We start from the raw sequence: 14,510 nt of genomic DNA on the forward strand, positions 1-14,510 counted from the left end.
TCAAAGGAGAGAATTTGGTATTCTAGGGTTTTTTTTTTACCCTGAGCTGAGTTTGTCACCCATCCAGCAATCTAAGTGCAGATTATCTCAACAGGTTCAAAGATTCTAGCTCTAACGCAGACTACAGGGGCTTAAATACATAGACGTTGATGCTAAAATACGTTTGCCTGGGTGTCAGTTTGAGTTCTTGTCAGCACATGAACACTGAATTCCATTTTAATTGCAGAGTCACCTATGAACTTGAGATATGTCTAATGTGCCAACATTTAAAATTGTAGTCATTTATATATAGGCTTGGGAGTGTTTCTTTAGCATATTAACTACTGCTTCGAGACCTAATTTTAGACACACCCATTTAAAAACGTTGGCTTTGACTTCTCATTGTTTAATTCACAAAAGGATGTGTTTTAAAAGTGATTTAAAATCTTAGGATCAGAGAACTCCTATAACTTAATAATTTAGTTCATTATTCATTTAAAATGCATTATTTAATAGTAAGTCACCTTTTCCTGTTCTGTTGTGTACCAGTTAGTTCGCTGCCTGTGCTTCATTTCTCTCGGAAGCTGGAGAACAACCCTTGTGCGTGCAGTTAAGCCTCTTTGCAAATACATAATTGCGTTGGGGATGAAGATAAAGTCAGGATGCAAGTGTGAAGTACCAATGCCAAACAAGATTCTTGTTCCTTCTCTTTATCCAAATTCAGGCTGAAAACCATAGGTAGGAGAAAGTATTTCCATTCACTCTCCTGCTAGATGAGAAGTATCCTACAGAAATGTCACACATCTGAGAGGGGTTCACTTTTAGTGTTAGAATTCCTTTACTATTTTTCTTTAGTAAAGAACCCGCTCCTCTGTACTTATAAAAAACACCATGTGAGACATTTTAGTAATCCAGTACAATTTGCCTACAGAATGATGATACCAATAGTATCTGATACCAATAGTATCTTTGCATTACCTAGTGTCTTATCAATACCTTTACCAGGTAACAGTCAGAGATACCATCTGATTTAGAAGGGTCTAATGTGAAGAATATATTTTGTTTTTTCCTGAAAAGGAACATAAATTATACACACATTAAGCCCTGCCCTTTTTTGGCTCCTAGCCCAGCCACCAGCTCTGGAGCAGGAGCAGCACAAGGGCCGGAGCACACGTGAACATCTGTCTGTCTGTCTGCGAGCACCCGATGCCCTCGCCTCAGTTCCTGCCGGCAAAGACAAGTCTCAGCGTCTCTCTGGGGCGGGAAGGCCTGGGACAGCGCTGACACCCGGATCCGACCCAGGGTACTCACGACTTCTTTAGCTGTTTGTAACAACCTGAATTGTTCGACTACAGCTTTCTGCGGGAAGTTGTTTCTGAGTTTCTATCTGGAATGACAGTAGGGGAGCTGAGAACGACCCACGTCGCATGCGCTGCGTAAGGTGTAACCGATGCTCATCATGTGGGATATTTTAATAACTCCGAATAGTTGTTATAAATTTAGAGAAACAAGAAAGTTACTGATTCTAGAAATAAGTGTTTTCTTACAGGAAATTGTTTGCATTCAGAATTTGATGACAATTTTCTAATTCCATGAAGCAGATTAATATGTTAATGTTATTAGTGCTTTTTAAGAAATAGTTTTCTGGCAAAATCTTCAAACTTCTTGATAGAACCTCCAGCTTACTTAGAATATAAGGAGATATCAATGACAAGTATTCAAATACATGCTGTTATTCAAATATGTCTTTTTATGGCATGTATGACAAGCTTGACCTTAGTTCTTACAGTGTATATAAAGTTGATTTTTCACAGAAGACAAGGCAAAATAATATTATATGGCTTAAAACTACGTCAAAGCATAATCTAGAGATGCAAATTTAAATTTAATTGATTGAACAGGAGAAGCGTATTTGGTTTAGTTTCATTGTATTGGTTCTAATTTAAATTTTTGTTTAGAAATACGGATTACTTTTCAGTTTGGAATCGTCAGGATATTTTTAAACAGAAGGAGCCTGTGTTTTCTGCTGTGTTACGCGACCCAGTTCATTGAACTTAGTGAGTTGACACTTGTGTTAAAAGAGCATAGAGGATCTGGTACTTACTTCCCTGTGTCTGAAACCTGGAAAACAATGCATAAAATATTTTTTTATAATTTTGTTTGGGATGTTTTTCTTAACCAGGCAATGGCAGAAGTAGCTCAGAACTTTGTGCACTACAGGCTGTGTTTTCTATTGCTTTTCTAGTATTTTTGTCCCCCTGGAAGCGAGGCAGCTGCCAGTTCGTGCATCATCTCTGCTGGAAATGACTGGGAGCGAACTGTGCGGAACTGGCTGTGCCCAGCTGGAGGGACACGAGGAGAAAACCATAATAATCTGCAGGAATTAAGTCTATATTCCTACATTAGACGGACAGACACCCAGTTTGGCTCCCAGTTTACAGTGACTTAATTCAGATGTATTTATTCTGGATTGTTATTTGGGGACACAAGAGCCTAGATGCTGATGTGCAAACACCCTGGCAGGGGCTGTCTGTGTGGGAAAATGAACTGGACTGATTTATTGGAGTATATTGGGATCTGGAATATCAGTAATTTCAATTGCAGAATATGAGTAAATTTCTAAAGAGAAGTGAGTATTGTAGAATAAGCTCACTTGTAATACAGAACAAAGCACGCAGATGGGTAACTGTGGAGTTGCTTATCACAGAATGCTATTCTAATCAGTTTCCCAAGTGGATGAACCCCCAGGGCTGGTGGTTTATCCCTTCTGTGTCTTGTCAGGTGAGCTGTATATGAATGCAGCCATGAGAATATAGAGAAAAGTTAGTAAGAACTGGATAGAAAGCTAAATATATTTAGTGCGTAACCAGAAAAGTTTAAAATGGTAACAATTTTTTCTCAGTACTGAAGAACTGTCACCCAAATGTGAAATAAAGTGTATTTTAAAAGCAGAATCAATCCTTTCTTAAATGCCTTATCTATTTTTTTCCTGACAAGTAGGATAACATCTGCTTGGCATTAATATATGAGAAGTCACTGAGTTTTCAAGGATAAAATGTTTGATATACCAAGCATTCAAAAATGTAATTGTACCTGTTAAGGCAAGGTAATTATAATGTCTCTCAAATCCTGCAATTTCTCTTCATTTCTATATAACATGTGGGTATGAGGAACAGACTAAATCTTGGAAGATAAAAGTATTCATTGTGCATAGAAATACCCTCACCAAAATGATGAATTTATACATTTTAAACATGTTAAGGTAATAAAAATATATAAATAAAAGCGGTGTAGTCTCGAAAGGAGCATTGTAACATGGAATTTACTGAAATTACCCAGATGGCAGGAATTTTTAAAAAATCTTCTGTCTTGCAGTCGTGATGCAAGAGGCATCGACAGAAGAGCTCCACAGCAGCCAAGGACGTGAGAACAACCTCCCAGAGCGTGCTGGGGCCCCGGGCAACCCGAGCAGAAGGACAGTGGTGACCGGAGGTGGCGGCTACCTGGGCTATCACCTGGGATGTGCTCTGGTCAGGTCAGGAATCGCCGTTGTTCTGTTTGATGTGCGGAAACCTAAATGGGAACTTCCAAATGGAGCACATTTTGTCAAGGTATGTTGAAGTTACATATTTAACTGCAGCAAAATAAAGTTCCAATAGTTTTATGGATGCTACCAAGGCTTCCTCTTAAGGGTTTTTTGTTAAAGCATTTACTGAAAAGCCTTTAAGGACAATAAGAAGTCATGGGAAACTGTCCTCGCATGCATAAGGAACTGATGAAGAGACAGCAGAGTCCAAGCGGTCAGCTCTCTCAGTGGCACCAGGGACGTTCTGGAGGTTGGGAGGCGCCATTCAACACGTCTGTAGATCACCCAGGTGAAGGAGCGAGCAGTGGAGCAACAAAGTTTAGTGCTCAGGGAAATTATTTGGAGTAAAAAGGTGGGAGGAAGACAGGGCAATAAAGATGATCACAAATGTAGAATGACTGCCCTACAGAGAATGATTGAGGAAACTGGGACGTTCCGGTCCGGGTAAGAGATGATGTGAGAACAGGAGAGCTCCACAAACTGTGAGCAGCACTGAGACTGGTGGGGACTGATGGTTCACTGTCCTTTCCGATACAAGAAGGAAGGGCCAGCAGGTGAAATGGGGAGGAGTCACTTCAATACAAACAAAACGAGTTTGGTTTTTCATGCAGTGGGTAACAGGCATGTACAAAGCCTCGCCAAACATTTACTTCCATTGAAGATTACTAGGTAAACTGAATTAGGCTCAAGAAATCTGCATTAGAACACTTGAGACTGGAAGAGTATTAGAGATTAGAGTATTAGTATTAGAGACTGGAAGAGTATTGCAGGGGAAAGTGTAGCACACATCTTCTGCACATCTTGCACAAGTTCTAGCTCCACACAGGGTATTTTGTGATTATTCTATCAATTTCATTACAGCATATTAAATAACATATAATATTTTGAAATATCATAATTCTGGAAAGAAAGGTAGTATATTTTTATTGACATCTGCATGTATGTGGAGAATTATTTGTATAGTATTACCTGGTATACAAAACCGCAATATAATATTTGAAACACAGCATAGCATTTGATACTAGATATAGTGTGTGTGTATATAATACAGTACAGCGTTCAGTGCTATGTAGCGCTTCATATAAAGTGATTATAATACACTAATGTATACAAAGACATTAAATGCTTATAGTGTGTACTCTTTTGTTTAATCTCGTACAAAACTGTAACTAAATTTGTCATTTAGTGCACCTAAAATAAACCTTAGATGGGCAAAGAGCCATTTGTCCAGGGTGCACAGGTCAGATCTTAAGGCACTAGTAGAAAAGGGGTTCCCTGATGTGGTGACACGATGGCAAAGAGCTGAGCCCTGCCTGCTGTGATTTATTGTCCTTGGGGCCTGATTGTCCAGCCCTCGAGGGAATGCTGCTCCCATTCTAGAAAAACAAGTTGTGCCAGGCTGCCGGACTAAGTGTGAAAATACGCATTATAATCTAAGCTAACAAGAGTCATTTGTTTTGCAACACAATACTAACAAAATCCTTACAGATTTTTCTCTGTTTGTAATGTTTTATTTAATGCTAGTTATGTACTGTGAAAAAATGTATCAGAATGACTTTAGATTTCATTAATAACTACGGTTAATCAGTCAAAATCCATTATTTTCTCATTTTACAGGGTGATGTGAGGGATTATGATGCAGTGTTCAAAGCATGTGAAGGAGCCGACTGTGTTTTTCATGTGGCTGCATGTGGAATGTCAGGATTAGAACAAGCAAGTACAACTTTCCTAACACTTTCTTTATTCTTGTGAAAGCAAAAATTTGTCAGTATGTAGCAAAGAATGTAATTATATGATATTTATGTCAGACAGAAGTTAGTTACAAAGGTCAGGTCATCCACGCAGGCAACAAAAGAGGTGTTCCTTAAATAATACATGTCAAAGTATGAAACTAAGGTACTACACAAAATACTCTAGAAAAATGAGATGAGAGATTGAAGATCTTGGATAAGAAGGCAAATCCTTTTTCTCTGATCTGAAGAAATGTGACAATATTGCTGTAAAAATAATGCTGATGGGTTTTCTTCTTGGGAACTCAGAGCCATGGGGAACCAGACCAGCAACTCAATATAGTTCTGCTGAATAACAGTGAGATTCACAGAGTGTTAGCAAAAAGGTCATGAAACTACTGATTTATTTCTAGGAACAGGACAGATTGCCACTGGAACAAGACTTTGTGGAACCTCCCAGGGAGCATAACCCCTGCCTGTAATTCCTGTTTCTATATCATGGATTATCTGGGGTGCAACAAAAAAATAACCCAAAGCATTCTAATTTCCTTTAGATGCATTTCATCTTTCATTTTTCAACTTTCTTTATTCAGACACTGAACAAGATAATAAAAATGAGAACTGCTAGAAATCACTGTATGTCAGAAGGAGAGAGAACTAACACACGTCACAAAAAGGCCACCGCTGTTCTAGATCTGGCAATTGTAATAATAGTATGATGAATGAGACTTGTTCAATTAATTAAATATTGTGCAAACTCTATTTCTAGCTTCAAAAGAAAGACCAGATTGAATCCATAAATGTTGGAGGCACAAAAATAATCATTGATGGTATGTACCTAGATTTTTTTTTTTGCCATCTGATCCAAACCATGAACGAAAATCCTTCTAATTTAATGTCTCCTGTGTTGATGTGGCAGTAAAATGAGGCTCTTTTCTCCCTCCTTTCAGAGTGTGATGTAAAGGTAGTTGTGCAGGTCCCAATAAAACCGGTAGGAGATTTGCCACTGTTTTGAAATGGGGACTGGTTTTCAACCTGGTACTTTATTCCTCACCAGCCCAAGTTAACCTCTGCTCCATGGACGGGTTATTTTTTCCCTTTACTCTGTCATGGAGAAGTAGAAATGACATGAGACATATTGTGCTGTTTGTTGTGTTGTAAACATTTGGTAACAGGAGCCATAGATGTGCTAAGTATATTTAGCTATTACTTTATCCCATTTATCTTCCTTCTGATTATCTATCTAAATGGGATTTCTTTTCATTACACAGGGAGTTTTAACCACTGTCTCTGGAAAACGTTAGTAGATTTCTTTCTGTATATTCAGTTCTAGAAAGAGCATTTCAAAGTGTATAGTAAATAGCAAAGCTCCTTTCTCTCTGCTTTTCCCTCCAAAGCCAAATGACCAAAAAATCAAAATGCAAAAGCATTTTTAATTTAGACCCATTTTCATCTGCCTGTGGATTATTCCTGAAAAAAGCAGGAGTAATTAGACTGAAATGGTAGGCAATAAAACCCTGAAGAAGTTGAAGGAAAGAGGTTGCCACATATTCCCTTCTGCTTACCCCAACCTCTGAACCTGCAGAAACATGTCAAGTCAAATTCCCATGGGCTACCAACAGAGCAAGAGCCTTGGGAAGAGCATGAACCTGCTCATCTACATTTTAATAATAGATATTATTGTCTTGTGTTCCAAGCAGTCACAACACAGTAATTACATTCACTATTTTCAAAATGAGTCAATGAGCCAACTGGACTGACGGCTCTGTAGAATCTAAAAATTCCTGACTTTGAATATTAATTCACTTAAACTTTAGAAGTATCCTTAAATCAAATGGAAATTTATGTTATTCAAGTTTGCAATGACATATACGCAGCAGAATTTACACAAAATATCTTGACATCCAAATGGAATCCGTAATTAACACTTCGTTCTATAAAGAATATTAATTTCATTTGTGGTTACTGTATATACAGCAGCAGCAAATGACACTGCTAACGTGTCATTTGATCCCAGCTGAATGAAATATAATATTACGTTACATGATAAATTAATATTAAAATATTACTTTTTCTATAAACGTGTAATGTTTGTTTTCAAAACAAGAAGCTGCCCGTTCATATGTTGTTTCTTAGTCTTTGTTTTAAAATCATTTATTTTGTATACCATTGTAGTCTGCAAGCAAAGAAATATCCCTAGACTGATATATACCAGCACAGTGAACGTGGTGTTTGGAGGGAACCCTATTGAAGAAGGAGATGAAGAAACGGTGCCGTATTTTCCACTGGAAAAGGTACTTTGCTCGTGGGATGCCGTGGCATTTGCTGTGTTCGGAAGGATAGCTTATCTGAAAGCTGTTCTGAGAGCAGAAGCTGTTTTACTATAGATCACATCAAGTTCTATGAAATTATTTTTCATTAATAAAAATTGACCCACGATCAATGAAGAAATATTCCAATCATCGTGGCTTTAATCTGCTATAACTTGACAGATTTGAGATGTTAAAACACCTAAAATTGACTAAGAAAAGTGGAATATTATATTTAACAATAGTGTTTTAAGAGGAGGGGCTTTCAGGGGACCACCCACTATGTCAATAGTGAATTTTATGGCCCCTGTGAGCCTTTGAATTGAAGAATGATTGTTAAACATCAAATTCTACATCGTTATTCACACACATTTTCGCCTCTTTCAAGTTCTCAAACCCGGCTTTCCCACGGCAGCCCGGGTGGTCATTCCAGTCACCTCAGGGCTGCTCTGAAACACCGTTTCCTTCTTTGCTGTGCTCATCTAGGGAATGTTTTCTAGCTGAAATTTGAAGCTCAGTGCATTCTGGGCACTCTGGGGTTGTTCTGTCCTGCTCCCAGCACACTGCCTGCAGTTCAGAGCTATTCAATTTAATTTCAGAAAGTACATCCCGTGTCAGGAATCCTAAACAGGACCGACTGCCACTCTGCTGGTGCCTCCAGAGACACGTGGCTGGGACCGTCAGGTTGTGCCCAGCCCGCACGGCACCTCCGGCTCTGAGAAACCATTGCAGGAGTTTGCAATTAGTTGCATGTGTCTGAGCCCTAATCATCTGTTTTTTCTCATGGTGCTCATGTAACAGCAGCAGCAGAGTAGGTGCAGCGCGGAGGGAGGCGGAGCAGGTGGATTAAGCCACCGGAGACTAGAAAAGTTTTCCATGGTGGGATTTTTAGGTATGTTTTTCAATATAAAGGATGGCAATACAAAATTCAACAGATACATAAATAGCCTCGCGTGGATAAGTAATCACAGCACGCGCTGTGTCCAGAATCCCGTTGTTTGAATATACATGGGTGCGATTTTTAAAGTTAATAGTGAAAGGTACAGCTGGGAGATGATTATTGATAACTTCCCAAATAGCTTCAATAAGAAATGGAAACGTTTTTAGGAAATTATGAATTTTTAATTTCATATTTGTCTTACTATTTTAAACAACTTTTTGCAATTCAAAATGGATGTTTTTTCAAAATAAAGTTATCTGACCCACCAGAACATTTGGCTTGATATTCATTGTTTCAATACACCCAGCACAAAAAGTGAGTTAAGTAAAACTAGTGGACCTAAATTCACTCTGAAGCTAAACTTGTATAACTAAAATGTAAGTCTGATAAGTTTCTTTCCCATAAACAAAGTATATATTTGCTAAATGTTGTATTTCTGGTTTGGTTTTGCCAACTGATGTCTAAAGCTGGCTAGATTTAAATGTTGTCAGACAGAAACAGTAGGTTTGCCTTTAGATGCAATAATGTGATTAAAATGGTGATCATATTCTACCTTTCTTTGTAGCAATTTAATCATTATTCTAGAACAAAGGCAATTGCAGACCAAATGGTGCTTGCTGCCAATGGAACTTTACTCAGAGGTATGTATAAAACCTTTGGGCTTTTCCAATCATTAGTAGTGCTAATGGGTATTCCATTCTCTGGTTACTCATTTATCAATAAATACTATACTCTACATGAAGCGAGGTTTTATTTTATTTGTTTCTGCTCTTCCCTTTGGTGGGTGATTAATTTTATGTGTATACCCAGACAGATATGAGATTATATGTGAGCAATAGATGAGAAATTTCAAAAAAATCAACCTTACTTGTTTGAATAATCTTAAAAGTTTACCAGTTTTACAATAGATACAGCATTTGTGCTTTTATTTCCCATTCTGTGTATCACTTTGAGCTTCTCTGTTAATCCCAATCTCTAAGCACTGTCTGATAGGTCATTCTCAGAACCCCCAAAGGCTTGGAGGCGTCTGGCAACAATAACTGCAGTTTCTTAAACAGATTGGCGATACCAGGCTCTTGCAGACTTTTAAAGTCACGCGTGCATGAATAGCTGTGGCTAAAAATCCATCTATATATGGCAAGGGAAGTATTTATATTTGCTTCCACATGCATATTTTGCTATTCCAACTGATTTCTCTGAACTGAAAAGCTGGCAAACATAAATTAGGTGGGGATTCAATTTTAGCATCCTTGATTAACTACTGAGCAAATGCCTGCTGCCCGTTACACTTCCCACGTGAAAGGTGCAGTTGTGCCTCTTCTCAGGAGTCAGAGGAGGCTGCTCACTGATTGCCAAGTAAAGCTGTGTTCACTGTGATTTAAAATGTTCTAACTCATGTGAAAGCCTCTGTTTAAGAGACCTTTTCCATTCTTCTGTGATGCCACTGAGCTGCAAGCATCTAAGTATAGCAGACTGAATGATCTTCTGCATGTGTCTACTATGATGGACAAATACGCACGTTTTAAACTTACATCTATAGCAAATAGCAAAAGTCAATCAAGCAGGAGACATGTCTATAGGAAAGTTTGATTTGTCCTGTCCCTATTAAAATGAAGGATTCAGGTTTTCAGGCTGCTAAGCCAGGGATTTTTACTACTATTGAATTCAATTTTACACAGAAATGAAAACAAGTTATGAGGAAGACAAATCACATTGAATGGTCCGACTGACCCTTTACTTTCACAGTGTAAAACTCATACAATATGTATCAGCCATATGTTGATATCAAAGCTATCTGCAAATCACGTTTTGTTTTCTCTCCAAGGAGGGGACAAGCTCCACACATGTGTGCTTCGTCCTCCAGGCATCTACGGACCAGAAGAGCAGCGCCACCTGCCACGAGTAGCTGTATGTGTTACATAGTCAGCTCTGGAGGACACTACAAGTAGTCGTAAGGGAATAATACAAGTGGAAGTAACTTGATTACAGTTCTTAATAATTCCTCCAGGAAAACTGCTGTGAACGCTTGGTGACAGGTTGTATGACACAAGATAACAAATAGCGTGATATGGGCATTGCTGAAATGGCAAGTGAAGAGAAAAAAAAATGCGAGGCTGAAATGTCGTGGTAGAAGAACTAGATTTGCATCCCTGATTGTTTAATGTAAATATTGTTGTTTAAATATGCACTCTAATTTCAGCCAAACATTATAAGGTCACCATATTTTACCATTGCATATCAGTGCAACAGTCCTCCATTTATAAAACCACCAACTAGTTGGTGTTTTATTTTTTTGTGACACGTTTCTTGTGCTGTAATTGTTCACAAATACAGCAAAATTCTAAGTGTTCAGGCTGAGCCAAAATGAATACATTATACTGCATAGTGGAGGAATCATTTAGTTATTTCATGTTTTCTGTTTCTACAGGTAAATATCCAGCGCAGACTATTTAACTTTAAGTTTGGGAATCACAAAGTTCAGATGAACTGGGTTCACATAGGAAATCTGGTAGAAGCTCACTTGTTAGCTGCGGAGGCTCTCACCTCTGAGAAAGGTTATGTAGCTGTAAGTACACAATATAACCATTGTGTCCTAGTAGCCTTAGCTCTAAGGTTTAGTTTTTGATGTTTTGAGATCAAGTCTTCTCCAAAAGGTCACTTGCTAAATTCTCAAAAATTGTGTCTGGCTCCAGAAACACATGGACAGTGCAAATGCAAGTACATTCTGCTAATATTTTGATGTATTTTTCTGTTTTGAAAATATATAATTAGCTGTTTGATTGGAGAAAACAGTATTTTTAACCAGGTTAATACATTCACCATCATACAAATCTGTATGTTATTATTTTTTTTTGAAAATAGATTCTGATTCTAGGTGCGTAACACAAAATTTAGAGCAACCATTCTGAGCCATTCCAGTTTAATTTTCAAATTTGAAAATTCCATAAAGATTCGTACAAAATTAATTGACAATTTAAAAAGCTTTTTCTTTTTCTTCTACTGGTCATAGTTGCAACAACTGCCTAAGGATTGTAAAGCGTTACAGAACTGACGGTGTTGTAGCAGCTGCTGCATTCACAGCTGGAGGCTCCAGCCTTACTGATAGTGGTAGGAACATGTAGAGGACAGGTACAGATGTGCCTGAACTTCTCACCATGTGCTCCCCACTAGTGAAGTGCTTGGAAGCCACACGGCTGCTTTAGAATGACATCAGGTCGGAACAACCAGGGTCCGCCTGGGTGCTCAGGTGTCCCCAGTGCTCACAGCTGGACAGACTCCTCACCCACAGCACAGCTCTCAAGGAAGTGGGACTCCTGAAGATAATTCTGTCCCCTGCACATCATGAGGAGCTTAAATCAAACTCTGATTTACAGTACACCATGGTTAATCATGATTAGCTCTACAACCATCATGAAGTTGCCCAAAAGTATGAGACATGTTTGAGATCACAGTGAATTCCGATGAAGGCAGTTTGCTGTGCTGATTTGTGGACATTCACCATATGCGTGCTGGTGTGTTATTCACATAATCAAGAAAGAGAGGTGGATATGAGAGAGAAAGAAAATGCCATCCTATGTATAGTGTTTTTCTAATTGTTTTTCTCTGCTTCTTTAACAGAGTGGTCAGGCGTATTACATACATGATGGTGAAAACGTCATATTTTCTGAATGGATAGTCCCTTTAGTATGTATTGCACATGCATTTAGCTCTAATGCACCATATGGACCCTGTTTGTATCATTAACTAAAAGACTAACTAAATGAAGTTCAGTGCATATTAATTACTGAATTATTTAACATTGAAGTCAGTCCTGTTCTCCCTGCATGTCCCAAAGTTCCACAAGATATAGAACCCGCTACAGATCAGTGGCATTTCTGTAAAGCAAGTTCATAGCGCACTAAAAGTTCTACTGTTAGCACCTGGCAGGTGCTTCTTACAACTATTGTTTATTTCTTTATTCTGCCATCAGCTGTGGCAGAAAAGGGAAGGCCATTTAGACTCATACCTTAAAAGCTAAAATGAGGCAACATTATATTTCCATAAACATCAGGCTGGGGTTTTAGGAACATGCTAAAGTTGTGGTTCTGCAATGCCTACACAGAAAAGTCTTCCAGGAAAATGACTGCAGTCAGGCAAGGGACCTGTATCTGAATGGAATTAAGTATTGCAGTCTTGGTCACTTGCCCCTTGGAAGTAGATTATTTCCCCTTTACCATCCAGTTGCATTTGAAGGGTGGGAGGGGGATAGACACCAAAGAACGAGTAGCGGGTTTCAATTGCATTTCTTACTACCAGCGCTGGTAGGAAGATAACTGGAAAAAGTTTAGATCCATGTTTTATCAGTATTCATTTTCCATTTTTATGCTTCACTGACACCCTCGATTTGGTACAAATGCTCCATTGTTCTTTCCTTTTATACCCCTTCTAGTTTGAAAAATTAGGCTACAGGAAACCCTGGATACATATTCCTGTTCTTCTCGTTCATATAGCAGGTAAAAATAATAACATAGGTTATTATGACTTTTAACTCCTATAAAGCTATGTAATGGTTTCATCAAATTCGGGGACCCAAACTGTAGGAATTATATAGTTTAACATTATTCTAATTAATGTAATAATAATTTATGCCATTTGGCATTAATTATGCCAGATAAACTCTAAAGGTTCTTTATAAACTGAGCCCATCATTTACTTTTAAAATTAAACACTGTGTTCTACCACCTTCATTGGATCCTCTGATATCAATAGCGATTGTAGGATGTGCAATGTCAGTATAATCTCAGTTTGTTATCCAGCTGTCTCATTAAGTAACATTCTGTTTCACAGCCACAGTGATGGAGTATCTGCACCTGATACTAAGGCCAGTTTTTAGCTTTACACCTTTCTTGACAAGGAATGAGGTAAATATATAAAAAGAGGGAATGTTTATATATTTTTGACCAAAGTTTTTATGAAGTATGTGATATACCCTTTGGATGTAGGCAGGATTTATTAATGTTTTAAATTCCATTGTAATATCATTGTTGACATAGTTTCATGCAAGTTCTAGAAAATCAAATGTTAAAGTCACTTCTGTCACTGTCCTGTTGGATTTCAGGTATGGAACATTACTGTAACTCACACGTTCCGAATAGACAAGGCGCGAAATCAACTTGGTTACAAACCCAAGAAATTCTCATTCGCTGATGCTGTGGATCATTATCTTAAAACAAGACCTACTTGTCAAGAAGATCACACATTCCCTAAAATGCTGATTGCTTTTGGCATTTTGTTAAGTTTGATCATTCTTTCTTTCTTCTAAGATTGAGTAACTACCCATCTGTTCCAGAAAACCTGGGTTCGCTTCTGGGTATTAATGATCTGGTCATGGTACATTCCTCAGTCACTATGGACTTTACTGTTCTTATGATTATGATGGCATCTCTCTGATTTGATTAAAAAAATAAGTGAAAACACAGTGACACGTCAGGAAATGTTCCCAGAGGACAAGGCAGTGTCACAACGGGAAACGGCTAACGGTTGCGGAAATAGTTTTAATGAATCTTCTTTAATAGATTGCTTCATGCCAAGAATTATTTTCTAAAAACGATAATTCAGAAGCATAAGAAATTGGAAGAAGAGAAACCACTTGTAGAACTGTAGTGCTGTAGTAATTCCAGTGGCTCCGATGAAGAAAAGGTTGACTAAACAATTCCTCTGATGAAGCCACTGCTGCCACTACTGTATGTGAGTATGAGGAATTATGAAGACCTGGGAAACAGTACCCAAAATGTTAAAAGTAAATAGTTATAAATAACAGGTGGTGAGGAGAGGACTGAAAGTCATACTTATGTAAAATAGTTGTATTGTTCAAAAGCTTTGTAAAAATGTAATAAATAACATTATATGTGTTTGTAAATCAAATAATATCCTTTCAATGCAATAATAAAAAATAACTGAACCAAATACTGGTTTAAGGAGTCTGT

At 38.0% G+C, this 14,510-nt stretch overlaps 1 protein-coding gene across 5 annotated transcripts; it reads left to right on the forward strand.

The window, feature by feature from the left end:
- The first annotated feature begins 1,102 nt into the window (after window positions 1-1,102).
- LOC102090956 (putative short-chain dehydrogenase/reductase family 42E member 2) lies at window positions 1,103-14,490 on the forward strand. Of its 5 annotated transcripts, none has more exons than XM_005505688.3 (12): window positions 1,103-1,282; window positions 3,355-3,590; window positions 5,183-5,278; window positions 6,065-6,125; window positions 7,471-7,589; window positions 9,110-9,185; window positions 10,370-10,452; window positions 10,973-11,110; window positions 12,163-12,228; window positions 12,974-13,037; window positions 13,372-13,445; window positions 13,643-14,490. In XM_005505688.3, exons 2-12 carry the CDS (start codon window positions 3,360-3,362, stop codon window positions 13,844-13,846), a joined length of 1,212 nt encoding a protein of 403 aa, XP_005505745.2. In that variant the 5' UTR covers window positions 1,103-1,282; window positions 3,355-3,359; the 3' UTR covers window positions 13,847-14,490. The 5 variants fall into 5 exon arrangements, with proteins under 5 accessions (XP_005505745.2, XP_064887151.1, XP_064887150.1 ...); XM_065031079.1 differs by having other exon boundaries at window positions 1,274-1,415; XM_065031078.1 differs by having other exon boundaries at window positions 1,279-1,420.
- Window positions 14,491-14,510: the final 20 nt, after the last annotated feature.

The sequence above is a fragment of the Columba livia genome, chromosome 15 (assembly GCF_036013475.1).
Source record: "Columba livia isolate bColLiv1 breed racing homer chromosome 15, bColLiv1.pat.W.v2, whole genome shotgun sequence".
Classification (NCBI taxonomy): Eukaryota; Metazoa; Chordata; class Aves; order Columbiformes; family Columbidae; genus Columba; species Columba livia.

What these genes read in the sequence shown, in the direction of transcription:
- LOC102090956 (XM_065031077.1), top strand. Translation starts at nt 1,407, where the DNA reads ATGCGCTGCGTAAGGTGTAACCGATGCTCATCAT. An exon ending in ATGGAGCACATTTTGTCAAG is followed by an intron (nt 3,591 to 5,182) that starts GTATGTTGAAGT and finishes CTCATTTTACAG; the next exon opens with GGTGATGTGAGGGATTATGA. An exon ending in CAATGGAACTTTACTCAGAG is followed by an intron (nt 9,186 to 10,369) that starts GTATGTATAAAA and finishes TTTCTCTCCAAG; the next exon opens with GAGGGGACAAGCTCCACACA.